The 27,250-nt window shown below is 39.5% G+C and overlaps 2 protein-coding genes across 3 annotated transcripts in view; one reads left to right on the top strand and one right to left on the bottom strand.

Moving 5' to 3' along the window:
- Positions 1–532: 532 nt before the first annotated feature.
- Positions 533–27,250, bottom strand: part of LOC308092840 (uncharacterized protein) — a gene marked incomplete at its 5' end in the record, with an annotated part of 33,961 nt that continues 7,243 nt past the window's right edge. The window contains 4 exons of the mRNA XM_080438939.1: positions 533–782; positions 2,847–3,007; positions 4,005–4,074; positions 4,868–4,927. Coding sequence (XP_080295065.1) covers positions 620–782; positions 2,847–3,007; positions 4,005–4,074; positions 4,868–4,927 — 454 coding nt within the window. The 3' untranslated portion in view covers positions 533–619. The remainder of the gene's footprint in view (positions 783–2,846; positions 3,008–4,004; positions 4,075–4,867; positions 4,928–27,250) is intronic.
- LOC308094442 (uncharacterized protein) lies at positions 11,046–26,485 on the top strand. 2 transcript variants are annotated; one of them, XM_080441096.1, is made up of 9 exons: positions 11,046–11,146; positions 17,216–17,282; positions 18,069–18,193; positions 19,547–21,390; positions 22,552–22,872; positions 23,438–23,734; positions 25,418–25,516; positions 25,729–25,775; positions 26,268–26,485. In XM_080441096.1, the coding sequence occupies exons 4-9, from the start codon at positions 21,333–21,335 to the stop codon at positions 26,433–26,435; spliced, it is 990 nt and encodes a 329-aa protein (XP_080297222.1). In that variant the 5' UTR covers positions 11,046–11,146; positions 17,216–17,282; positions 18,069–18,193; positions 19,547–21,332; the 3' UTR covers positions 26,436–26,485. The 2 variants fall into 2 exon arrangements, with proteins under 2 accessions (XP_080297222.1, XP_080297221.1); XM_080441095.1 differs by having other exon boundaries at positions 18,069–18,383.

Here is a 27,250-nt window from a genome sequence, read left to right as displayed (position 1 = left end):
TCAATGTTTTACCACTCAGTCTAGATGCGTGTCCCGGTGGAAAAGTGAGGCATGTGCATACTCTCTATATTGTATTGTCAAAATACAGGGGTTGACACTTAGGTCTCAGAGGCACTTGGGCAAGTACAGGTCATGTTCTAATTGCCCAAAGGTCATGCCCATTGCCCGAAAGGGAAATTTTCCATTATAAAATGATGGGTGAAATTTGCGCTTGTAGAACAAAATCATGTGAAATTCAATCGATAGCTGCAGAGTGGCAACAGTCACTTTGAAAAAACAGAATGAGTGCAACTGCTAGTTGTAAAAAGGTAACATTGTTCTTCATAAAGAGCCTATAATATTGTATGAAGACAGAATGCACTTGCCTGTCAGGCAACCTGAAAGCAGACTCCACTTGCCCGAAAGTTTTATTAACTTGCGACAGGCAGTCGGTCAACCGTTAGTGTCAAACCCCTGCACCCCTTTTTCTTTTATGGTGTTTTTTATGGAACTAAAACTGTAGATGACAAAACCCAACCAGGAACATGCAGTAATCTGTTGCACTTGAATTAAATATCTTAACTGCAAAATAAAGCAAGTTTTCTGTTCATTATCGTCATTTATTTGTGAAAAAAAGAAATCATTCCATTTGCAGTGGAGGCAGCCAGACGCCTGTGGTTCCAGATGGGAAGGAAGCTTTTATTTTGTTGACCGCACACGACGGGATGACGACACGGACGTTTCTCCCCAGGTAAAACCAACACCATCTCGCGAAGGACCGGTATGCTGTGTGCCGGTAACGTCTAAAACAGAATCAACGACATGAAGGCGAAAATGAGATAAAAATAACTCATGCAACATGCACATACATAGTGATCCCTCAAAAAGTGCAGTTCGCTGGGCTCGTTTAAAACAGCCCTGAAAATTCACCTTTCAGGAGGCCAAAAAATGGAGGTAGTACTATTTTCCCGTTAGACCAGGGGTGATGCAACTTTGATGATGGAGAGGGCCACTGTATTTCCACACTCACTCCAGAGGGCCACATTGCATGTACTGTTGGGCAGACACCTCTTATCTCCCTATTTTAACTTTTTTCGTAACTGAATGCCGTACTTCGCCATGTCACACAAAAGTAGCAAAAATAGCCGATCTACAAGCTGTTTTGAGCTTGTAGATCTGCTATTTTTGCTACTTTTGAATTGGAATCCTGATTTTTTTTTTGCTATTTTGGAATCCTGAAAAGTTACATTTTAATTTGATTTCAAATGCATTTAGTTACACTTAAGTTAACTTTTTGAACTTAAATGGATACTTCACTTTCAAATAAAATAAACATTTAAAAAAATTATTTAAAAAAAATGAAAGAAGTTATGGCAAAATAAAGGCCCCCTCACGCATTAGAGTGTCCTACTAATGTGTGAGGGGGCCTTTATTTTGCCATAACTTCTTTCATTTTTTTTAAATAATTTTTTTTAATGTTTATTTTATTTGAAAGTGAAGTATCCCTTTAATTACAAATACATTGGACATAAAAAAAAGACAATATAATTTTTATTCTAGTCATTAAGCTACTAATATAGAATATAGAAGTAATTAAAGCGGGTCATGTTTGCATGTTTGGTATTGTAACAGCTGAATATATACCATATTAACCTGTGGGCCGCATTAAGTGCAGGTGGGGGCCGCATGTGGCCCCCGGGCCGCCAGTTGCCTATGTATGCGTTAGACAGACGACCCCCCACCCCGCCCTTTTTTTGTACATATAGCTTTATTATTTTTTTCCCTGCTTTTTGTTTGTACATAGTGTTATCTTTTTCTGTATATTTGTGTTGATATTTGAACTGTAGTGCCACTATATATATATATGACTATGAATTCAATACCAAGGACCTCATTGGAAACAAGACCGCAAGGACTGTTTTGAACGGACCTTTTAGACCAGGGGTCTTCAACTGGGGGTCCGGGACCCCTAGGGGGTCCTCAGAGTTACTACAGGGGGGGCCGCCAAATCTTTGTGTGATATGATATGTATGTATGTATGTATGTATATATATATTTTTCTTTTTTGCATTTTACCACTTGAACCCTAGCATCCCTTTTCTGAGGAGAACTTTAGCCAAAAATAGCAGATCTACAAGTTGTACGAACTCTTGCTTTATTGTTTTATTGGATCTTGTTTATTCGTTACACTTATTTGTTTTAGCTCTTGCTCATTTGATTTTCCTACTTTGTCTCATCTGTTTATGAAAGTAGGTAGCTGATATATTGCACTTTTACTTTAGCGCTAGGTATACTCTTAGCTGCTTGTTTTAAAAGAGAATGCACTTAAAGACTTCTGGTGATTAGTAGTTTTGTTCCCCACCTATGTTGAATGCACTTATTGTAAGTGGCTTTGGATAAAAGCGTCTGCTAAATGACTGTAATGTAATAATGTACAAGCTCACAACGCCTTGCTTGTAGATCTGCTATTTTTGGCAAAGAGGTATGGTACTGTAGAGGAAAAAACGGTAGACCAAGTAAAAGAAAACGTTGAATCTGCAACACGATTGTATACAATATAGTAGGGGGGGGTCCCTGCTTCAGCTAGGGGGTCCTTGACCTGAAAAACGTTGAAGACCCCTGTTTTAGACAAAGTATTTTAAAATGCAACTGTGCTGTTTTACATTTTTGCCTAAAAAAATATTCAATCGATCAATCAAAGTGAATAAGAGCAATGCAAGACAATAATGAAGATCTTGAATTGGGACAGAACTTATATGTATTTTGATGACATCATAAAAGGTGAAATGGTTTGACAAGCATTGATTTGATACCAAGAGGAAATAGACAACAACGGCTACAGAAACATAATTGTTATTCATACTCACTCCTCATCTGTGAAGTTCTGATCAAAGGGACCGTACTGCTGAACCATGTTGTCGTGCTCGTGCTGCTGAAGCCATGGGCTCAGGCACACTGCATAGAAGCCAGGGTGTAGGGTGATGCACGAAGCCTCTGGTTCTGGTGAGTCTGCACATTTTTCCATAACCTGCACAAGAGAGCAAAAATAAATAACCTGCAACGATGCTGAACGTTCAGCACATATCTACTTTTTACATTGTTCTGGGTAGATTTTTTTTGCCTATGCAATAGTATTATTGCCCATCTTTACCTGTATACATTCAAAAAATATATATAATGATCCCATTAAATTATAATTATCCCCCATTTTTTTCCACCCAGTGCCAATTGTCTAAGTCAGGGGTCTTCAACGTTTTCAGGCCAAGGACCCCCTAGCTGAGAGAGAGATGAAGCAGGGACCCCCTCTATATTGTATAAAATGGTGTTTCAGATAAGCTTTTGCTGCTCTTTTTTCCCTAGCTACACCTATAACTCTTTGCCAAAAATAGACAATCTACAAGCTCACAACGCCTCTGTAGCACAGCAGCCATATTGTGAAGACATTTCACAGGTGTCACCAATGATACTAATGAAGGCTCGGTTCCATTCTGGTCAAACAGAGTCAGGGTGCTGATATTGTGCATGTTGGCTCACTGGAAACACTCCAAGTGGCTCTAAAATGTGGGTCCAGGGACCTTCGTGGTGCCTTAAGGGGTTTCCAAATGGCCCCTTACGAGTGTGTAACTCTGAGAGTGTACAAATGGAACCAAATGGACCCGTAAAAACCCCTAAAATGATTTATACTTTTCACTTATTAAGTGGTTTGTAGGTGTGTAGGAATTTGTTCCTTCTGGGTCTGGCAGAACCAGGTCTCCTGGTCTTGTTTGTGAGGGTACCTACCCGCTAGGGGACACGGGGAGAACATGCAAACTCCACACAGAAAGGCCCTTTCACCTGTATGCATTGAAACATGCAAAATGGATGGATATACTGTAGGAGGGGAAATAGTGGTGTAGGTAGGTTGTATGCAGGGCAAGTTGGGTTTTTAGGGACACAAGCCTAAGTCTAAACAGTGGATTGTACCACCATAATGTATATTTATGCTGTTGACGGACCGACAGTCATTCTGCTGTAACACTACTGACCTTGACAATGTCCTTACAGCACACCCTTGTGACTGGTTCATCCATGTTATGGCAGCAGCCGCAGGTACACCTGAATGATAAGCAGACATGAGCATAATGTGAGGGTTTGCACTGATTAGTGTGGATGAATACTGCAAATAACTTCACAACTAGAGCCTAACAATCAGGGCAGAAAGTAAGTATTAACATGCATGTCACATGCACAACCAATGTGGACAAGTGAAGTTCTACCTTGACCTAACATGTATGTACATGATTAGTGCCAGTCGTGCGTTCAACTCGCTAGAGCAGTGGTTTTCAACTTTTTACATACCAAGGACCCCTAAATTGATATACATTTGGCCGCGGACCCACATCTGAAAAAGTGTTGTGCCAGGGACCCCCAGAAGAGACTATTTGTGTTAAAAATCATTAAAAAATCTTCAAACACTTCCAAGATTTTTCTAAAATGTTCAAAAATAGCAAATCACAGTGACGCGCTGTGAGCTTGTAGATCTGCTATTTTTGAACAGCCAATGTATACAATGTGGATAAAGGGGTGAAAATGTATTTGCTGGGGACCCCCTGGAACCCCTCAAGGGTTGAGATCCACTGTGCTAGAGCCTAATGCGTTAGCCAAGGTAGAAAAATCACTGAATGAATGCAGCTCATCATTTAGGTCAGTGGTTTCCCCATAACTCTGAGAGCGTACAAATGGTTCCGTTTAGTACGCTCCCATAGTTACAGACCTGTAAGGGTACATTTGGAACCTCCCCAAGGAACCCTGAGGGTCCCTGGACCCCACTTTGAGAACCACTGATTTAGATGAACTGTTCTACTCAATGCAATACTTATATAATAGCTCAATTATAATGGAACGTTACCATTGAGACACATCGTGTTGCTGTCGTGGGCGAGGTTGGTAAGGTAGAGCTGCTGCTGCTTCACCTCCGTCTCCGTGGTTCTGTGCATGGAGGGCCAGGGGCTCGAACATGTACGGCCTGATGCCGTATGCTTGGTATTCATGTTCTTCTTCTGTCTCTGAGTCTTCCTCCTCCTCCTCCTCCTCCTCCTCCTCCTCCTCCTCCTCCTCCTCCTCCTCCTCCTCCTCCTCCTCCTCCTCCTCCTCCTCCTCCTCCTCCTCCTCCTCCTCCTCCTCCTCCGACGATGAGTCTGAGCCTGAGGAGTAATATAACTCGAGGCTCGCCGCTTTCGGTGAAGGCGGTGGAGAGAAGTCCTCTACTGTCGAATAGCGACCAGAAGTAGGATCCACCAGCTCCACAAGCTGACTGTACACATAATAGAGACAATAGGACATGTATTAATAGAATGCAACAGGTCTAAACAAATAACAGTGCCATTACGAACCTCTCACTCCGCTATACAGCGCCGAGATGAGGTTCCACTGCGAGCTCTACCGGAAATCGGTGGAACGGCCGCAAAGGGTCCGTGGATTACCCTTTTCGCCACATCGTATCCAAAAACGAAATGCTAGTTTCCAAACTGCTCACAGTGGAACCTCATCTCGGAGCTGTATAGCGGAGTGAGAGGTTCGTAATGGGGCTAGACAAATAAACAATAATGCAATATTGAGCAAGATAAATAATTGATTATAATGGAACGTTACCAGTGGTGTAAAGTAACTAAGTACATGTACTCAAGTACTTATTTTGAGGTATTTTTTTCTTTTTACTGGAGTATTTCCAATTTTCAGTACTTTTACTTCTACTCCACTACATCTCAGAGGTAAATATTATACTTTTACTCAATTATTTGAAAACTTTAGTTACTTTGCAGATATAAATTATTACATTATAAAACAAAAAAACATACATTAACCACTTCAGCCTATTTTATAACTAGGCTATTTGAAAATAGCAGATCTACAAGCTCACAACACGTAGATCTGCTATTTACAAACATTTTAGTACTCTTACTTTTAGAACTTTAAGTACATTTTGATACCAATACCTTTACTCATAACAGAGTACTTCTACATTGCAGTATTGATACTTTTACCTAAGTAAAACATTTGAGTACTTTTTCCACCACTGAACGTTACCATTGAGACACATGGGGGTGCTGTGGTGGGTGCACTGCTGCGCCGCCTGCAGCTTCACCCCCGTCTCCGTGGTTCTGTGCATGGAGGGGCAGGGGCTCGAACATGTACGGCCTGACGCCGAAGGCTTGGTCCTCACAGTACGTTTTAACAGCGGGTGAGTCTGGGCGACTCCGGGTGATAAAAATCGCCTAGAGGGTGTTCCTGCTTAGCCTGGTAAACCCTCCCTCCGGAAATCTCAATTCCATTTGATTTCAGGAGTGAGTCTGGCATGATCCGCCTTTCTGCAATATTGGCTGTGTATGCCAAACGGCCGGGCCTATCAGCGTCGTCGCTCATTGTTCTGTGATTGACAGCTTACGTTGGCCAATCAGGTGGCGAGTTCGAGTGAGCCCAAAACACGAACGGCAGCCATCTTTTTCTTGTGCGGCCAATTCTCCGCTATTTTTTTACTTCAAAAAGCTCTCTAACTTCTATTTTGAGGCACGGAATTTACTTATAAGATATCGTTTGGATAGAATTTAGTTGTTTAACTTCATATATGTGGTCAATTAATCATGACAAAGCCTATTTAAAAAAAAAATTTAGAGAACCGGTAGGGGCGGGCAGTGACACCATTGTACCCGAAAAAGGCAACCCATTTTGGGTATGGCTGTCTCAAAAGTCCCGTCGCGTCACATTAAGACTGGTGAACTGCTGATTGGCTGAAGGGGAAAAATTATCATTGGCTGAAGGGGTTGTCAGTCAACGGTATTACTCCCGCCCAACTCCAGCACAGCCAATATTGCAGACAGGCGGATCAGGCCAGACTCACTCCTGAAATGAAATGGAATTGAGATTTCCGGAGGGAGGGTTTACCAGGCTAGTTCCTGCTGTGATAACCGTATGTCCTCCTTCAGAAGCGCATGTAAATTGGGTACCGTAAATGATGATTTACTCGCGCCGCTGTTTTCTGATAAACTTTTTCCTGCGGAAGAATGCACAAAGGAATTTGTGGTATTTGACGTGCTTCCGACGTGGCAGTACGTCCATTGTCCTCTTTTCATCTTCACCATGAAAAGCAAACAGCAGAAAAGGCTTCTGATGATCGCAGCCAGTTATTTGGGATGGAAAAGTTGGAAGATAAAGAAGCAGCAGCAAAGGTAACCACCCCCCCCCCCCCCAGAACTTTTTACTGTATATATTTTTGTTTTTTCTTATTTTTCAATTCTAAATGGTTTATATGATGTTCTGCATAGTAGTGTATATCTGTCTGTCATTTAATCTCACTATGAATTGAGTACAAAAGGACCAATTGAAACAAGCCATTGCCTTTCCTGGGTTTTTTTAATCCTACTTTGGTTGACCTTGTATTGTAACTGTAGCCTATTTTCACGTGCTTTTTTCTGCAAACGTCTAAATAAAGTATTCAATCTATCAAAGGTCCCGTGAGTGGGTCCACAGCATCCTCCAGACCCGCGAGCAGCGCGGGAGTACCATCTACTGGTCCAGGAGCTGCGACTGTATGAAAAGAAGTGGAAGCGTCAATTCAGGTTGAATCGGGCCCAGTTCGATGACCTGCTGAATAGAGTGGGTCCTCGGATCACCAAGATGGAGACAAATTGGCGGAAACCCATCAGTCCATCATCTGAACGGCTCATAATTTGTCTCCGGTGAGTGAGATATTAGCTATGTCCGACTTTTTATTCATGGTCATCTCTGTAGCTGCTAATATGCTTACATAATTAATCTAGGACGTCGTGTAGGCCAGTGGTGTGTATATACACATTACACCACTGGCCTACACGACGTCCTACTGTAGATTAATTATGTAAGCATATTAGCAGCTACAGAGACTATGACTATGAATAAATACTTAAAGTAAAAAGTAATAAAGTAGTAATAAATAATCTATAGAAGGAAAAGCACTGCATGAACCTTGAATGTCTTTTCTAAAGCTGTAAACATATTTGTAGTGGAATAAAAAGTACAATAGTTGCCTATTAAGTGGAATATAAGTAGGCCTATAAAGTATTAAGAAATGGAAATACTCAAAAGTACCTCAAATTTAGTTAAATAGAGTACTTTGAAAAATGTACATGCCTACTTTCCACCACTGGTGCAGGCCTGTATGGATTTGTTAATAAAAGGCAAACACGGTAGGCCTATAGTAATTTTTTTTTTTTTGGTAATCAATTTGGATGTCTAGATTAGTAGTTATAGCAACATCTATTATAAGATTATAGATCTGAATAAAATAAAATAAAAACTGGATAGAATAGAAGTTTAGGTATCTATAAGTATCAATGCTTATACATTATATTCCCAATAATACATGTGTTGAGCTAATTTACAATTGAGGTACTAGATAATATGTGAGTAGTAGTAGGCTGGCCTACTTCATACAACCAATAACACATTTATTTTTCTTTTTTTAACAGCTACCTTGCAACTGGGGACTCATATGGGACGATTGCCGACAGCTATCAGGTGGGAATCACCACTGTGTCCTACATCGTAGCTGAGGTGACCACATCGGCTACATATACATGTATATGTAGCCGATGAGGCCTTCCCATTGCAGACACACCTCATGCGCCCATTCTTCGTTCCTTCTGGGTCCGCCCTCTCCAGGAGGAACAGAGTCTACAATTACAGACTCTCCAGGGCCAGGATGGTTGTAGAGAGCACCTTCGGCATCCTGTCATCCCAATGGAGGATGTACCGGCGTCTGATTGGGACCAGCCCTGAAAATGCAGAGAAGTGTGTGAAGGCAACCTGTATCCTGCATAACTTCATGCGTTGATTGATTGATGTACTTTTATTTAGTAAGACATGAGAATCACAGTACATGGAAGTACAAATTCACAATACAAGGTCTACTAAACTGGAAGACTCATTAAGCACTTGGCTTGTTTAAGATGAGAACATGAAGGGCCCATATATTATTTATATATATTATTTTCTGTGTACAATATGCTCTTGGGTCTATGCACTGTGCAACACTTAAGACACAGGTCTGTACATTTTTAGTTTTTATGCAAACACTAATGGTGTCTGTTTTCTGGATTTCAAGGCAAGTCTATTCAAGTCAATTTCAGGGCAAGTCTGGATGAGAAACCACTTTTTGAGGTGATGTAGTCGGCGTTGTGTTGGCAGCTCTTAGAGAAACGTGGTAACACTTTTCATTTATCTTTAAAAAGGTGAGAGGAGTGTGAAGTTATATCAAAGATATCCACACAACAAGTGTTACTCCATGAACACATTTTTACTGTTTCACCAATGTCACTTCTCGCCTCATTACATTACATCTAGGCAATTTCACTTTGCATTCTGGCTGCAATTTCACATTGTTTAGTGACACTGCAAGGTGGCATTTGCCCTGATAATCTAGTGCATGGTAATGAACCTACTTTGGAGGGTTAGAGTCTGACTAGCTGTAGTATACAACCCTCGTAGACGTATTTATGATTCTGACGTTTTCAATCTACGAGAGTTGTAGGGTGCACTTCCCATAGTGACCTGGACTTTCTGCACTATGCCCCGTAGACACTCCAAACATTGTACAAAATGAAAATAAAGGTGCTTACCGCCGAGCCCCAAATGTTAACTGGGTCTACGGGGTAGTAGTGTAATGTAATAATTCATATCTTTCAATGAAGAAGTGTTTTAATGTCGTCTGTGGCCGAACACCATTTTTTCACCCTCGTTTACTTCCTGTTTACATTTAGTGTAATTCCGGGTTCCACCGGATGCGCCCCGTCACTACCCGTCACTACCGCCCATTGGGAACTTCCGACAGAATCGGCCACAGACGACATTAAAACACTTCTTTATTGAAAGATATGGATTATTACATTACACTACTACCCCGTAGACCCAGTTAACATTTGGGGCTCGGCGGTAAGTACCTTTATTTTCATTTTGTACAATGTTTGGAGTGTCTACGGGGCATAGTGCAGAAAGTCCAGGTCACTATGGGAAGTGCACCCTACAACTCTCGTAGATTGAAAACGTCAGAATCATAAATACGTCTACGAGGGTTGTATACTACAGCTAGAGTCTGACCTTCAGTCACCATGGTGTGCGTTGCACTACCTTGAAATGCATAAACTGCACAGTACACAGAGACATATCAGTGATGGTACTATCCAATAGTACATTTGCCAGGGAGCCCCGACCTGGGACTCGCTCCAGTCCGGGGGATCCCCGCCTCCGGGGGACACCCAGCCCTCCCGTGTATGTTTTGCAATAATAGACTATAGTCAAACTCTACAAAGTAACTAGTAACTAAAGTTTTCAAATAATTGTAGTGGACATGACGTGCTTAAGTTACATATTGCAACAGAGGTACTTTTTTTCTGGACATACAAGTATAGCATACAAGGCACATGTTTGCTAGCGTTAGCAGTAATGCTATGCTAACGTTAACTGTTACTTTTGGCTTTAACAATTAATAAATGAATTGACGTGGATTCTAAACTTACCGGGGAAACCAACCGTAGCAGATATTGCTCTCCATGCGTCGCCTTTTTTTAATTCTATTTCTATAGTCTCGCAAAGTACAATTGTAAATGATTGGGTAACTGCAGACCGCAATAAGCAGCTGGTCATCCTCTAGCCCTGGTTCAGAGCGTTAGTGAGTTCTAGCTCTAACGCCCTCGAAGACCCCTCGCTCTGCGCTTGTACAAGGAATTCCACTGTCCTGCCAGCGCTCAAGAGTAGTGAAAATAAACAAAACCATTTCGCTACTCACCGAAGCAAAGGCTGTTTTGTGTTGTTGAAAGTCTATTCTCGGAGGTGGGAAGCCTCTCAGCACCCCACCTACTCTGTAAAATACACTTTTTGGGCAGAAAATAAAATATGTCAGCGAGACGGAAATTATTTTAATTTACTCCACAGTGCCCTCTACAGATTTTGGTTAATGAAAGACTGGTGACGCGAGGTTAATGGTAAGTTCAAATCCTCCAGACATGAATTTGATTGGCTATCACCGGGGCGGGCGACATCGTTCAAAAGGTTAGTGTACACGTGTACAGTCAGTCAGTACATCGGATCTCTCTGAGGACGCTATCATATTAAACCCTTTGTATTAACTATTCTCAAAGCCTGGGAACACACACAGGTAAGACAATAAACTTGTTTTAGTGTCATTACAATAGCCTATTTGGCATGTTTCCCTGTAGACAGACGACCCCCCCCCCCCTCCTCTTTTTGTACATATTTTGTATTTCCTCATGCTTTTTTTTGTATATAAATTTTATTTTTCCATGCTCCCCCCCCCCCCTCTTTTTGTACATATTTTGTATTTCCTCATGCTTTTTTTTGTATATAAATTTTATTTTTCCATGCTCCCCCCCCCCCCCTTTTTTTGTACATATATTTTTTAAATGCTTTTTTTGTACATAGTGGTATTTTTTATGTATTATCTGTATTTTCATGTTGATTTTTGAACTGTTTGGTTGCTACTATTAGTCCATGAGCCAGAGCCCCAAAATTGAGCAATGATTATCAAAAGAGTGGGCAAAACCAAACTTATATTAAATTGTTCATAGGGTCAATACGAGTAAATAAATATATGATAACCTTTCCACAGGAGCAGCTTTTTCATGGTTATCACACATTTTGTTATTTTCCCCATACGTACATGACAGGTGAAAAAATGACAAAATTAAAAAAAGAGTTATCATAATGAAACTTCCTGAGTTGATTACTTACATGAAGACAATGATTTATCGTATTACAAGTTTTCTAAAATTGTATATTTAAATATGCAAATTAGGCATTAGGAAAATATGCCCAAATTTGCATAACTTTCCAGAATCAACATTAGAACATTGGACAAAGCCAGAGTCAACATTCTTATTTCATTTTGTTAAGATGTTGGAGTCAAAGGTTTTTAACGAGGGAATATTCAATATTTGGCTCAATTTTGGGGCTCTGGCTCATGGACTAAATGCCTAATTTGCATATTTAAATATACAATTTCAGAAAACTTGTAATACGATAAATCATTGTCTTCATGTAAGTAATCAACTCAGGAAGTTTCATTATGATAACTCTTTTTTACATTTTGTAATTTTTTTCACCTGTCATGTACGTATGGGGAAAATAACAAACTGTGTGATAACCATGAAAAAGCTGCTCCTGTGGAAAGGTTATCATATATTTATTTACTCGTATTGACCCTATGAACAATTTAATATAGGTTTGGTTTTGCCCACTCTTTCGATAATGAAATCTTGTCTGGCTCATGGACTATATATATGTCTATGAAATTAACTCAAGGACCCCAACGGAAACAAGTCCGCAAGGACTTTTTTGGCCGGACCTTTTAGACAAAAGCATTATAAATGTAACTGTGTTGTTTTACATTCTTTTGCCTAATAAAATTTTCAATCAATCAATATACTTGGCATTTAAATCGGCAGAGTAGCGAACCTACTAGCCATGGTACACATGACGCTTGTATACATGTTACAGGGCTACGAACCTACATGGGTTGATATTCTACATGAATGCATAGATTCTGCTTGCGAGCACACGCTCAGACACAATAAGGAGCCGGTGGTGGAAAAAGTACTCAATTTTGTTTTATTTAAGTAAAAGTAACAATACCACGATGTAATAATAGGCTACTCTCCAGGGGCGTGCTGGGACCAAAATTCAGCTCTGGGATTTTCCGAACGGGCCCACACTTTTGTCAACGGGGGGGGGGGGCTCGTTTTAATCCAGCAACCCTATGTAAATTACGCCACTGCTGAAAAACGTAACAAGTTTTCAAATGTGAAAAAAAAGTTTTCTAGCCCTTGATACTTTTACTTAAGTAAAACATTTGAGGATGGAACACACTGAGGGATGGGTAGAGTGTTGTTAATGTTGTTTTATGGTCATTTAATGAATTAATTAAGCAAAAAAATCGCGCGCGCATACATGCCCGCGACGCAGTGGGTGGGGGGCCGGGTGGAAGGGGGGAGTCATTAAGAATCTTGCCCGGTCCACGTTAGAACCCACCGTACACGCCTGGTCCGTTCACGGACAAACGTCCGTGGTAAGACATGTCTATGTCCGTGGCACATTCTTTATTTTGAAAAAATATATATCAAATTATAGCCCATATATTTTCTTCATTATAATGTAAAAATGTGGTTGAATAACTTTGGTGACTCGTAAAGTAACATGCTCATTAACATGTTGCAGGAGATCAGGGGTCATCACGTGACGGACATTTTTTATCAATATTAGATTTTTTTCACGGACATACAAAATAATTTGTTAATAATTTTACGGGAAACCCAAATGACTAGCGCTAAATGTAAACTAATGGACTCGTAATGTGCCATAGTGTCTATGACAGTGTGCTACACATTTTGAAACTATTAGACTAGTATGTGTGTGTGTGTGTGTGTGTGTGTGTGTGTGTATATATGTGTGTGTATATATATATATATATATATGTGTGTGTATATATATATATATTATTATATATATATATATATATATATATATATATATATTTATATATATATATATTTATATAATATATATATATATATATATATATATATATATATATATATATATATATATATATATATATATATATATATATATATATATATATATATATATATATATATATATATATATGTGTGTGTGTGTGTGTGTGTGTGTGTGTGTGTGTGTATATATTTTTGGGAAAAAATAAAAACGATCTACAAGCTCACAACGAAACACATTTGTCGTGAGTGAGTGCTAATTCAAGAAGGTTAGAACAGAAGGGCCCCCTTTGTGCCCCAACAGTTTCAGTAGGCATGAGATCTTTCACTTCCTTAGTTTATGTATTTTTCTCAGTTCTCTGTCTGCTGGAAATGTCTTGTCAAATGACTTGTGGTTTGTCCGCAAGTGTCTTTCCAACTTCTCTTTCTTCACCATCACGTGCAGTTCTTGCTAATGAGACAAATACTTACAATAGAATAATGATGAGACAGCTCTATCCAGTTCCATGTATGGTACACAAATACATGTGGCTGAGATTTCAGTTCCTTTTTCTCAGTTCTCTGCAGGGGCGTGCTGGGAGGGTGCGTTTTAACCCAGCAACCCTATGTAAATTACGCCACTGCTGAAAAACGTCCCAGCCCAACAGTAACGTAACTAATAATTGGGCCGCGCGACGCGGAAATTAACGTAATAATCCTAAAACGGGAGCAAAAAAAAAGTTTTGCGGCCGCGCCGTAAATGGCGCGGCCGTTCTGGAATTTTCCCGAATTTCCCAGTGGCCAGCACGTCCCTGCTCTCTCTGTTACATAGCTCCATTAAGAACCTCTCACTCCGCTATACAGCTCCGAGATGAGGCTCTATGTCTTTGTCATCCAGAATCGGTGGAACGTCCGCCAAGGCTCCGCTGTTTACCCTTTTGTATACATCGTATCCCAAAACTAATGGTAGATTCCAAACTGCACGGATGTTTAAGGTTTGGTCCGGAGCATAATATTTTAGGTCCGGAGCGAAACTACCCGTTTAAATCGCTTATTTAGCCTGTGGCCATGTTTCCCATTGTAGCCAAACCGGGAGCAGTACTGGCAGCGGACGTAGGGGGGTTTTCCGGGTTGAATGGGAAACATGGCCACAGGCTGACTAAATAGCCAAGAAGAGACAAACATGGACCACCCGTAATCATGTCATGAACCACTAGTGGTCCATGGACCACTAGTTAACTTGGGAAACCGTTCAATCAATGACCTAAGATGACACTTCAATGTTGTTGACAGCAGTTACTGGAACTTCCCCAGGGAAGTTCCAGTAGGGAATTGGAACCTCAAGAAGTGGAAGTGTGGCCTGGTTGAGTCATCATTATTAGGAAATGTGCCCATATAATAGCACGTGTCTGCTCACTCATCAGTTAACATGAGTTTAATATAGAAGGCTGGATGAAGTAAGAGAAATTCTCAAAAACACTCAAACACTCAAAAACACTCTGCTCACTAGCATTATATTTCAGTTAAATAATGACTGTTAATTAAGGGCTTGATTAAAAGTGTTGCGCATAGTATTGTGCAATGATAACAGTCATTATTTAAGAACATGTGTCTATGGGCAATTGGTTGAGTGTTATAAAGGGTTATGCATATTTTAGTTCTTATAACTCTAATCATACAACAGCCTAATAAATATTACCATCTGATGAGGAAACTAATAGTGGATGAAAGCTGTGTCCAGAAGATCTAATATTCCCCATTCCGATGTAGGACAGTGATATATTAATCAAAATTTAACTAATTTAATCAATAAGTAATCAATAAGCTCTGGTCCATAATCGGATAGCAGCTTGTATGCTGGATTTCATCATCTTTTTACCTTGGTAAAGGTGCGCAATGTTCATTAGAAAAGGCTTATATATGTCCTTTCCACGTTTTATTAGCCTTTTATTTGGTAATGGGGTTAAACCTTGTAAACTTCTTTATTCTCATTACACATGAGCATTTATTACGTGATCCGCTTCCAGACAGAACAGTAAGTTGTCAAGGCGATATGACGCCGCATCTGTTATCTTTAGACGAGGCGGAGTTGAACTTCAAACTTTCATCAGCGTTGCCAGATGTTGTGAGAGAAATAAGCAACCAGGTCTAGGAAAACAAGCCCAAAAGAAGCAACTGGCACTTAGGCCATTATAAGCACTTTAATTAAACCGTTGTGAGCTTGTAGATCTGCTATATAAAAAAAATCTTGTAATAAAATGTGCAATATTTGAAAGATTTTATAAACATTCTAACAACACAAATCTGCCTCCAGCTGGCACAAAACATTTTCAGATGGGGCTTACAGGGATAAATTGGCCTACATATTAACTTGGGGGTCCATGACATAAAAATGTTTGAGAACCACCGGTTAAAACAATTGAACAATTGTGAAGCAAGCCCAAATAACCAACTACACTTTAGAAACAAGCCCAAAAAAACGCACCCCACAGCTACCAATATTTACAAGCAACTTTACAGAAAAATAAGCCCAAATTCGCTTATAATAAGCGGACATGGCAACACTGTTTAGCACGGTTCAGCACGGTGACGTTGAAGTTGGATGCTGTTGGATGCAGCCTTCCAGAGTAATCATCACACCTGGTCATAGCACTGGTCATACGCACGTCTCTGTGATATACGAACCCCTTTATGAATTGCACGTCCGTTTGTGAGTACCAAAAATACGACCTCCTTTACGAACTTTATTTACCCCATATTTACGACCGTCGTTATGAATCCGGGCCATTGGTAGTACATTTTTTCACCGATGGTCCAAACATCTTGCTAAAATTATTAAGTTCCCCTCAGAAAAAGGATGCTCTGGTTCAAGTGGTTAATGTAAAAAAAAAAAGGGGGAATATCCTATCACATAAAGATTTGGTGCCCCCCCCCCCCCCTGTAGTAACGCTGAGGACCCCGTAGGGGTCCCGGACCCCCTCTTGAAGACCCCTGGCCTAGGGCTGTGGGTCGGGATCCCCAGGGGGGTCGTCACGTGATTTTGGTCCCCAGTTCACATAGGATTATTTTGGGGGGGTTGTGGCCTGAAAAGGTTGAGAACCACTGGCCTAGGGGGCATCTCATCAGCCAGGGGGCGGCAGGGGGGCTAAAGCAGTGGTTTTCAACCTTTTTATATCTCGGTCCATTACTTATTGGGCCGAGATATTATTTGAACCACGGACCACCATTTGATGATATTTAGCCTCTCAGACCCAAAACGTAGAATATTTTGTTATCGATTTTGTCCACAATTACATTGTTGATAGCCTACCATTAGGAGAGATGGCAGGCAAACGTTGATCAAATTAACAATTTAGAAACTTTTAGATCTGCTATTTTGAAAGCATATTTATGCATTCGGAAACTTGTGAAATGGGACATTCTGCAGAATGAGTACTTTTACTTTCAGTACTTAAGTATATATGCAAATACTTTTGTACTTTTACTCAAGTAGATTGTGAATTCCGGACTTTTACTTGTAACAGAGTATTTCTACATTGCAGTATTGATACTTTTACTTAAGTAAATAATATGAGTACTTTTTCCACCACTTGACCTTGACAGTCTGCAGAGCAGAGAAGTAGAAAACAGGATGTGGTCACAGAGCAGAGTGGAAGCTGTGTAGCCAACTAATACTAAAATAGTACATAATTGTTTTGTTTTGTTTTTACATGCAGATTTCTACAGAGAGCATGTCTGCATTTCATGTGGGACTCTTCATCTGCATCATGGCAGCTTCTTCAGGTAAAATAAACCTCAAAATCATATGAATGCGTCTAAACTTCAGCTATAATACACATCACTGGTCTTGGACTTTTGCTTTTCCTCATGGACCTAAAAGTGACCTTTTGTGGACAATATGTGGTTGAACTTGACACACTTATACTGTATGTCATGAACAGTTTATATCAGCTGCTCATGCACCTTATGTCTAAACCTCATGTAGGCCAAAAACTGCACGGATGGATATGCTTTTTTTTTGGTTGATTGAATACTTTATTAGCAGTGGTGGAAAAAGTATGATTTTTTAAAAACTTAGTATCACTACTAGCAGGCGAAAGTAGTTTCAAACGTGGGGTTATGCTGCGTCCCGTTGCATCGCAACGCATTGTGAGCTTGTAGATCTGCTATTTTCAATAATGGCCGAAATGTATATAGCCTATATACATATTATTTTATACCTCTATACTTTTTTGTGTTTTTTTTTTACTTCAGCCCTATAATAGGGCTTAAGTGGTTATGTATGTTTTGTAATAATAATCAAAATCTACAAAGTAACTAGTAACTAAAGTTTTCAAATAATTGTAGTGAATTGGAAATACGAAACTTGTTGCTATATTGTAAATACTTAGATACCTTTTTTCTCTCCTTTTTTCCCATTTTATCTTACACTTTATAGTATAACATTTTGTTTTATACTTTATAGTAGGCTATAACATTTTGTTTTACCCTTTAGAGTATAACATTTTGTTTTATACTTTATAGTATAACATTTTGTGTATAATGCTGATAATATTTTGTGATTTCCAGTGGTTTCCAGTGATGTGAAGCAAGAGCGTGTTCTGGAGGGAAAGGATGTGTGTCTACACATCCAGAAACCTGACCGGATGCAAGACCCTGAAGACCTTCGGTGGAAATTCCACGACATGAACATTGTAAAATACACTTTCAGAGACAAAAAGAAAAGAATCCATCCAAATTACCAAGGCGGAAGGGTTGTTTTTTTTGACAATTATTCTTTGCTGTTGAAGAATCTACAAAAAAGTGACAGTGGACTTTACCAAGCAATAGCAGAAATAGGATCAGAAGACGTACTTGTTGCACAGTACAATGTGACAGTTGAAGGTAGGTTCCCTAATTTATCAAAAACAGGGACGTTTATGCTTAAGCAACAAAATTGCCTCTACTTTGACACAATCAAATTGTATAATAGTTATGAAAATATTTCCCAATACAAGTACACTTAAAATGTCTATTTTAGAAGCTTTTAGAAAAAAGTAAGGTAATAACTAAACCTATTCTATGTGCTATATAAATCACATTCTTAACATTAGTGATCGAGAAAATCATTCAGCACGTGGGTGAGAACAGATTTGTATGTTAAGACGGTTTGGTGCATCTGGGGTTAGCTTCTCTTTTTTCCCTCTTCACTAAAACATAAGAGAAAATAGAGAGAATGAAGAGAAATGTAAAAGAACGTTTGCCCCCCCCATAAGCCCCATCTCAATGGCAAGGGGCTTATCCTCTAGCGAAATTTCAAAATAAATAAAATAGAATGTTGCAGCATGAGTTCCTTTTCCCCATTTGGAGAACCACGTGTCAGCTGGTTAGGACACAGAGGCCAAATACCTCCAAATAAAATGGAAATATAAAATGCCAGTGTTGTTGTGGTGGGTTAAGCTACAGTAATATGTATTAGTCCATTAGCAACCAGCTGTACTGGTACCACTGTTGTGTCAGTGTGTGTACTGAATACACTGGAAATAAAATAGAAATGCAATAAACATCAGTGCTGTGTGAACCCATCAATTGCTTCTAAACATTCAATCCCTCATGAAGACCATTCCAGGTCAAAAGTTGGTTATCATTAACCCATTCAGACCGGGAACGGATCTGTGTCATTTTTTGATTTCTTTGGCTATTCAAAAATAGCTGATATGAGCTTGTATATCTGCTATTTTTGAATAGCCAAAGTATAAAATAATGGTTAAAGTGGTTAAACAGATGCGTTCTCGGTTTTAATGGGTTAAATTATCCTGTATGTGGCTGTGTGCAGTGTGCAGCCTTTTCTTCACTTTTAGATTGCTGATAAACATTACATTACACTGCCCTCAAAACAGGTCACACAAACCCTAGTAAAAAATAGTAACCTACATCTACATGTACAAGCTTGTAGATCAGCTCTTTTTTGCTAAGAGCTTTGGTGTTGTGGAAAGACTGGAGGAGGCCAAGTTCAAAGAAGTATAAAGGTTTAAAATGTTAATTAAAAACCTTGATGTTTGTTCCAGATGCAGTGACCCCAGCAGAGCCAGCAGCCTTAAGCCTGGCAAGGCCCCCAGTGTCCTCCAGCCCCGGTTCCTGTTACCTGACTGTCTGGAGTTTATTGATGGGGAATTTTATTGTATTTTTAGTATTTCCTTTCTAATTTATGAACAACATACTGATGAAGGTCCAGAGGGACCAAAATATCTGTCAATTTGAATAAAAGCTGATGCTGCTGAGCAACAGCAATGTGCTGGATTTTTGTTCATGAAATACTTTGTTCATGATTGCTTCAGTCGCCACTGTCCAACGCCCCTGGATCAGATTTTTTTTTACAAATGTTTCCTTTGCAAAGATTTCTAATTTGTGGCAATTATTATACTGTCTTACCTTTATCTACTGTCTTACCTGTATCTAACCTGTAACCTGTAATTTGATTTATTTGATTTGCACAACAGTTATATATAAGCATAACATAATGGCTAAATTTACAGTATTAGTTGTTGTGCCCGTGAGGTAAGAAACCCTGGGGGGCTTATGCAAGTACCTCACCGTTCAGTGGCGGAACAACTGAAAGCCGGGCCGGTAGGCACGGCACACTGATCAGGCTGGTTTTGGGCGGATTGTGTTTGTTTTTGTGTTACTTTATTTCGGTTTTAGGGTTAGGGTGAGCTTCCAACAGTGTATTGGGGTGCCTCAAATATATTTGCAGTTCCATGTAAGCTGGTGAATCTCTGGGAAAGTTGCTGAGAGGTGGAGAGGTGGAGAGGCTGAGCACGCAAAGTGTGTCTAATTCTAATAAAATATAGGTCCATGTGATCTGACGGCCCGGGCCCCCGGAGTCCCGGGTCCGTAGGCGGCCGCCTACCTGGCCTACCCGGACGCTCCGCCACTGTCACCGTTTACATTACCTAGATTGATTTATTTAATATTAAAAACAAAAACTAAAAACAAGACACAAAAATAAACCGTCTGTGATCTATAAACATAAGATAAATAACCAAGATAAGAAATAACCGCGGGCATTTGCCGCGGGCAGTTCCAGAACATTCTGTCATTAAGGTCTATCAAAATCCCTTACAACCAGAAGTAAGACCTATTGGTTTAAGGATTGGTTATAATCAGCGGTGTAAAGTAACTAAGTACATGTACTCAAGTACTGTACTTAAGGTATTTTTTACTTTACTGGAGTATTTCCAATTTTCAGTACTTTTACTTCTACTCCACTACATCTCAGAGGCAAATATTGTAGATTTACTCCACTACAATTATGTGAAATCTTTAGTTACTAGTTACTTTGTAGATTTTGATCATTATTACAAAACATACATTAACCACTTCAGCCCTATACATTTTAGCCATTTGAAAATAGCTGATCTACAAGCACACAATTAGTTGCGCTGTGACGCATTGTGAGCTTGTAGATCGGCTATTTTCAAAAGATTCTTTTTTTGAAAACTTGTGAAAAGGGACATTCTGCATAATGAGAACTTATACTTTTGGTACTTTAAGTACATTTTGATACCAATACTTTTACTCAAGTAGTTTTTTTATTCTGGACTTTTACTATTTCTACATTGCAGCATTGATACTTTTACTTAAGTACAACATTTGAGTACTTTTTCCACCACTGCTTTTGCAAAAACTAGTTCAAATACAAAGACAATTTGCAACAACCAGAAGTTGTGGTTTAACAGGACAAAGCGCCGTGGGCTACCAATTCATGCACTTAAGAGAAGAGAAAGTGCATAGTACTTCCTTTCTACATGCAGTCTCCTAGACAGAGCAGCTACACAGAGGAGAGCAGCTTGCATGGCGTTGAGAATGTCTGCTTTTAAGGTCGTGGGACTCCTCATATGCATAGCTTCAGGTATGATGAACTCCTATCTATATATTTATTTATATTCAGAATATATATTTGGTTGTTATCGTTGTTGTTGAAACGTACTATTGAAGTGTAGACATAACCATGAAACTGCTTTGATGTTTTTTCTTTGCTTTGTTGTTGATTTGTGTTGCTTTTTCTGTAAAGCACTTTCGCTTTATTTTATTTTATGTATTTCACCTTGTAAAGCACTTTGAGCTGCATTTATGTCATGAAAGGTGCTATATAAATAAAGTTTATTATTATCATTATGAAGCCAGTGGTGGAAAAAGTACTCCCATTTTTTGCTTAAGTAAAAGTATCAATACTGCAATATAAAAAAATACTCTGTTACAAGTAAAGGTCCGGAATTCAAAATGTACTTGAGTAAAAGTACAAAAGTATTGGCATCAAAATGTACTTAAAGTACCAATACTAAAAGTACTCATTATGCAGAATGTCCCATTCAAGTTTCAAATGTATAAACATCTTATGCGAGGCATTGGGAGCTTGTAGATCGGCTATTTTCAAATGGCCGAAATGTATATAGGGTTGAAGTGGTTTTGTAATAATAATCCAAATCTACAAAGTAACTAGTAACTAAAGTTTTCAAATAATTGTAGTGGAGATGGTACAATATTTGCCTCTGAGATATAGTGGAGTAGAAGTAATAGTATCGGAAATTGGAAATACTCAAGTAAAGTAGAAATACCTCAAATTTGTACTTAAGTACAGTACTTGAGTAAATGTACTTAGTTACTTTACACCACTGCTATCTATATATTTATATTCATAATATATATTTGGTTGTTAACGTTGTTGAAACCTACTATAGTTGAAGTGTAGACATAACCATGAAGCCTAATTGAAACATGGCTTATTTTTCCTCAGCTGAAATTCTAATAGTTGGGACTTGGGAGATTGGCAATTAGTTTATTTATATCTTGTACATTGTTTATTATATCATTGCTATTATTTTGATGTTGTGTTGATTGATTGATTGAATATTTTATTAGCCAAAAATGCAAAACAGCACGAGTACAGTCAAACACTTGGGTCTAAAAGGATAACACCGAAAAAGTCCTTGTGGTCTTGTTTCCATTGGGGTCCTATGTATTCAATTCATCAACATGTAAAAAATAACAATGTGTAATAATTAATTTCCAGTGGTGTCCAGTGATGTGAAGCAAGAGCACGTTCTGAAGGGAGAGGATGTTCATCTACACATCCAGAGACCTGACCTGATACAACAAGACCCTGAAGAACTTAAGTGGCAATTCAACGCCAAGAACATTGTAAAATACAATTTCAGTGATGAAAAAACTTTAAAAATACATCCAAACTACCAAGGAGGAAGAGTTGATTTTTCTTTGGAAAATTATTCTTTGCTATTGAAGAATCTACAGCATCAAGACAGTGGACTTTACCAAGCAATAGCGTCTAAAGACGAAGATATCACTGTTTCTCAGTACAATGTGATCGTTCAAGGTAGGTTCATGTTTCTAATGTTCCTCAACCCATTAAGACCGGGAACGCATCTGTTCATTTTTTTGATTTCTTTGGCCTTTAAAAAGATAGCAGATATACAAGCTCATAGCGCTGCATCGAGTGCCGTGCTACAAGCTTTGTAGATCTGTTTTTGTTTTTTTTACTTGAAAATTTGTGCAAATCTTTGAATATATGTTTTTTTAAAGCGAACATTTGTAACTCAAATCTTTGCCTCTGGGGATTCAATAAATGTCTTCTAAATCCTAACAGTTTTCTGAAAAAACATGTGTCTATGTCAGTGGTCCTCAAAGGATAAGGATAATTCCTTTTAACAGGACGTTCATGAAAGTCCTTGCAGGCTTGTTTCCAATGAGGGCCTGTGAGCAATTAGGGGTTAAGAGTCTTGCTCAGGGACAAATTTCATTTCATCGACACATATGCTGGTGTGGCCTGGAATCGTACCTGGGGCAACCAGGGCCTCTGGCTCCCTAGGCGGGCTCACTAACCACTCAGCTATGGGCGCCCCTCAAACCTTTTCATGTCCACTACCCTACTTCATTTTCAGATGCAGTGTCTCCAGTCCATCTGGCCGTGGTCCCAGTGTTGTCCAGCAATGGTTCCTGTAACCTGACAGTGACCTGCAGCAGCCAGAACTCCTCTGTCACAAACACTTTTACATGTGACAACAACCATCACTGCTCTCAGCAGGGAGGAGGGGAGAGTTCAGAGGTCCCGACCTCCACCGGTCACCTCTCTGTCTACATGTCTGAGGGGTCAGTCGTCGTCTGTAACCATAGCAACCAGGTCAGCAGGAGCGTCGACACCATGCAGATTACGCCTCTGATGTGTCAGCTGGATTCAGGTGAAACATGTTTCACTTTAAAATAATTACTACATTTTGTAAGTAATACGTTCAAAACAAGAGCACCGGCCATTATTCTGAGGCTGGCAGCAAATATGCCGGAATGTAGAAATAGTCCGGAATTCAAAATTTACTTGAGTAAAAGCACAAAAGTATTGGTATCAAAATGTACTTAAAAGTACCAAAAGTAGAAAGTACTCATGATGCAGAATGTCCCACGTTTTCAACTGTATACAACGTAAAAGAAAATCCTTTGAAAATAGCAGATCTACAAGCTCACAATGCGTTGCATCCCGACACATTGTGAGCTTGTAGATCGGACCAAATGGCCCAAATGTATTTAGGGCTGAAGTGGTTAATGTATGTTTTGTAATAATAATCAAAATCTATAAAGTAACTAGTAACTAAAGTTTTCAAGTAATTGTAGTGTAGTAAAAGTACAATATTTGCCTCTGAGATGCAGTGGAGTAGAAGTAAAAGTATTGGAAATTGGAAATACTCAAGTGCAAATACCTCAAAATTGTACTTAAGTACAGTACTTGAGTACATGTACTTATTTCCACCACAGACAAGTACACAGTACACACCCTGGACATGATGCTAGTATGTCACAGGGACTTACTCAATTCAAAGGGCTTTATTGGCATGAGAAAACATACGTTTACATACGTTTACACAGGCTAAACATGCTCGGCTTCACAGTAGAATGCTTATACAGCATGATGGAGGACCTGAAAATAGAAGAGGTATCTTTTGACATCAAATCCACTATTCTGTCATGCCTACTTATGTAGAGTCCCCTGTAGCCTATACATGGCACCCATTTAAGACGTGGGACATGGTTTTCATGATGTATACAGTGAGGAGTATGGTTGCCTGGAAACCAGATGGAGAGGTTAAGTTTAGATGGTAAAACCTGCAACCTCTCTTTCAGAGTAAAGACAACAATACACTCGTCTAAGCTTTAAGGCAACATTTCTGAACACAGAGTGAGAGACAGAATGGTCTGCAGCAGGGAGTAGGGCTTTCACCGACTAGTCGACTAGTCGACTAGTATAACCAGATTAACCACTAGTCGACCTTGTTGGTACTAGTCGAATAGTTGATTTTTTTATTTTTTTTAATGCCATAGTAATGGCCCATCTTACTATTATTATTATCCTCCTGACTTTATTTTTTATCAAAAGGGGGTCAAAAGTATGCCCAATAAAAGCCTATTATTGGGCAATGGGGATCCTTGGAGACGCTGCTGTGGTGCTGTGCTGCTGTGCCAGAAGCGCTTCCCTTAAAACGCCATAAAAACAAGGGCAGGAGGATAATAATAATAATAGTAATATAGTAGTAGGATGGCATTAAAACAATGCCCCCCCCTAAAAATAAATAAATAATGTTTTTCTTTTTTTTTTAATGTAAATTTCGACTAGTCGACTAGTCGACTACCACTGGGTCAAATGAGTTATTAGTTGTGAATGCCCTAGCAGGGAGACATGCGGCCTTCCCATGCAGTCTCAGCTCAGTCCAATGTTGCCGCTGCCATTGCTGTTGTTGTGCCCCCCCCCCCCACACACACACACACACACACACAGAGGGAGAGGTCATTTTACTAATATCTTTTGCCAGAAAATGTGTCAAATCAAGAATCAAAAACATTTTGTCATATCTGGCTCTTGTGTGTGTTCACAGGTCGTAGGTCAATACTGCCATACGTTATTGTGGGATGCGTGGCTGCACTGGCTGGCATATGTGGAGCTGCTCTCATCGCTGTCTGCATTTATAAAAAATGTAAGTTCCAGCATGTACTTTTCACCATTCTTCAAGGCATGATGAACAGGTAGCCTATACTGTAGCAAGTGAATGCAGCAACATGAAGGCATAGTTTTTTTTCTAGCATAGTTTGAAAACACTAAATTAAGGCTTATTGTAAGAGGGTGAATAAATTAAAGAAAGTGGGCATCATATTCATAATTGACTGGCACCAATTTTATTTTTTTCAGGGAATGTACGAATTGACATGACAAATCCAATATATGGTTCCCTTCAGGTAAGACTCTTTTAAAATCACTTTTTAATCATCACTGCCTGAGCTTCGCCAGTTGCACTGGGAAAAAAACTTTCTAAGCATTTAAATACTGTTTTTGTTGAAGAAAAGTTAGTTGCAGTACACAGATTAAAGGGATAGTTCACCCCGAAAATGACTTTTTTTCTATCGATTAGTCACCCCATGGAGACTTCACGGATATTGTTTTGTTTTTGTCTCATTCCTAAGCCAATAATTTGATGACCGGCAGCGGTTCCGGTAAGACACACAAAGAGTCTCCTTTGTATCTCCTACCGGAACCACTGCCTACCGGTCCGCTGGTCATCATATCATCGGCTTAGGAATGTGGGAAAAAAATATATTTTTTTTGGGGGGGGGGGGGGTGAACTATCTCTTTAATACACTGTATATAAAAAAGGCGGGGGGCGGGGAGGGGGGTTTGAGTGACGGTAAACTTTATGAAAGAAAGTCAAAGGATGTGTTTTTGCTCTATAGTTTCCAGCAATGGGGAATCCAGGACCTGTTAATGGCCAGAACTCGGACCCTGGACTTGAAGTTTCTTCTCCATCGACTCCCTCTGTACCTACTGTCACCACCCAGACCAGAGACACCACGACCATGACCTCTGACCTGTATGCCAGGGTTAATAAACCTAATAGATGAGTCACAGTCACACACCCAATGAACCACTGAAAAGAGATGGCTGGATTCAGTGGTGGAAAGTAACTAAGTAGAGTAGATTTACTTAAGCAACCGCTGAAAAGAGCAACGGTGTAAAGTAAACTAAGTACATTTACTCAAGTACTGTACTTAAGTTCAATTTTGAGGTATTTGTACTTTACTTGAGTATTTACAATTTCCAAAACTTTTACTTGTACTCCACTACATCTCAGAGGCAAATACTGTACTTTAGTTACTAGTTACTTTGTAGATTTTGATTATTATTACAAAACATACATTAACCACTTCAGCCCTATATATATTTGGGCCATTTGAAAATAGCCTACAAGCTCACAATGCATCGCGATGCGACACATTGTGAGCGTAGATCTGCTATTTTCAAAATAATTTTATACATTTGAAAACTTGAAATGGGACATTCTGCATAATTAGTACTTTTACTTTTGGTACTTAAAGTACATTTTGATGCCAATACTTTTGTACTTTTGTAGGATTCTTGCAGGGGCCCTCATACAAGGTTATTATGATTATGCATGCACTTCATGGTATCACAACACCTCCAAGGCCTTAAAAACAAGGCTCCAAACATCCCAAAACAAACTAGTAAGGCTACTTCTTGGCCTCAATCCCAAAACCCATCTAACCCCTGCTCATTTTGCTAGGATTGGATGGCTTAGGGTTGAGGACAGAGTACAGCAACTTGCTATGGGCCTGGTCTTCAAGAACATTGGGATCCCCCTGTATTTGTCAAAATACTTCCAAAATGTTAATGAAGTCCACGATCATAACACCAGAGG

This window comes from Gymnoscopelus braueri (genome assembly GCF_963280865.1).
Source record: "Gymnoscopelus braueri genome assembly, chromosome: 10".
Classification (NCBI taxonomy): domain Eukaryota; kingdom Metazoa; phylum Chordata; class Actinopteri; order Myctophiformes; family Myctophidae; genus Gymnoscopelus; species Gymnoscopelus braueri.
Note: the sequence above shows the minus strand (reverse complement) of the source record. Positions and strands in the feature narration are given on the sequence as shown.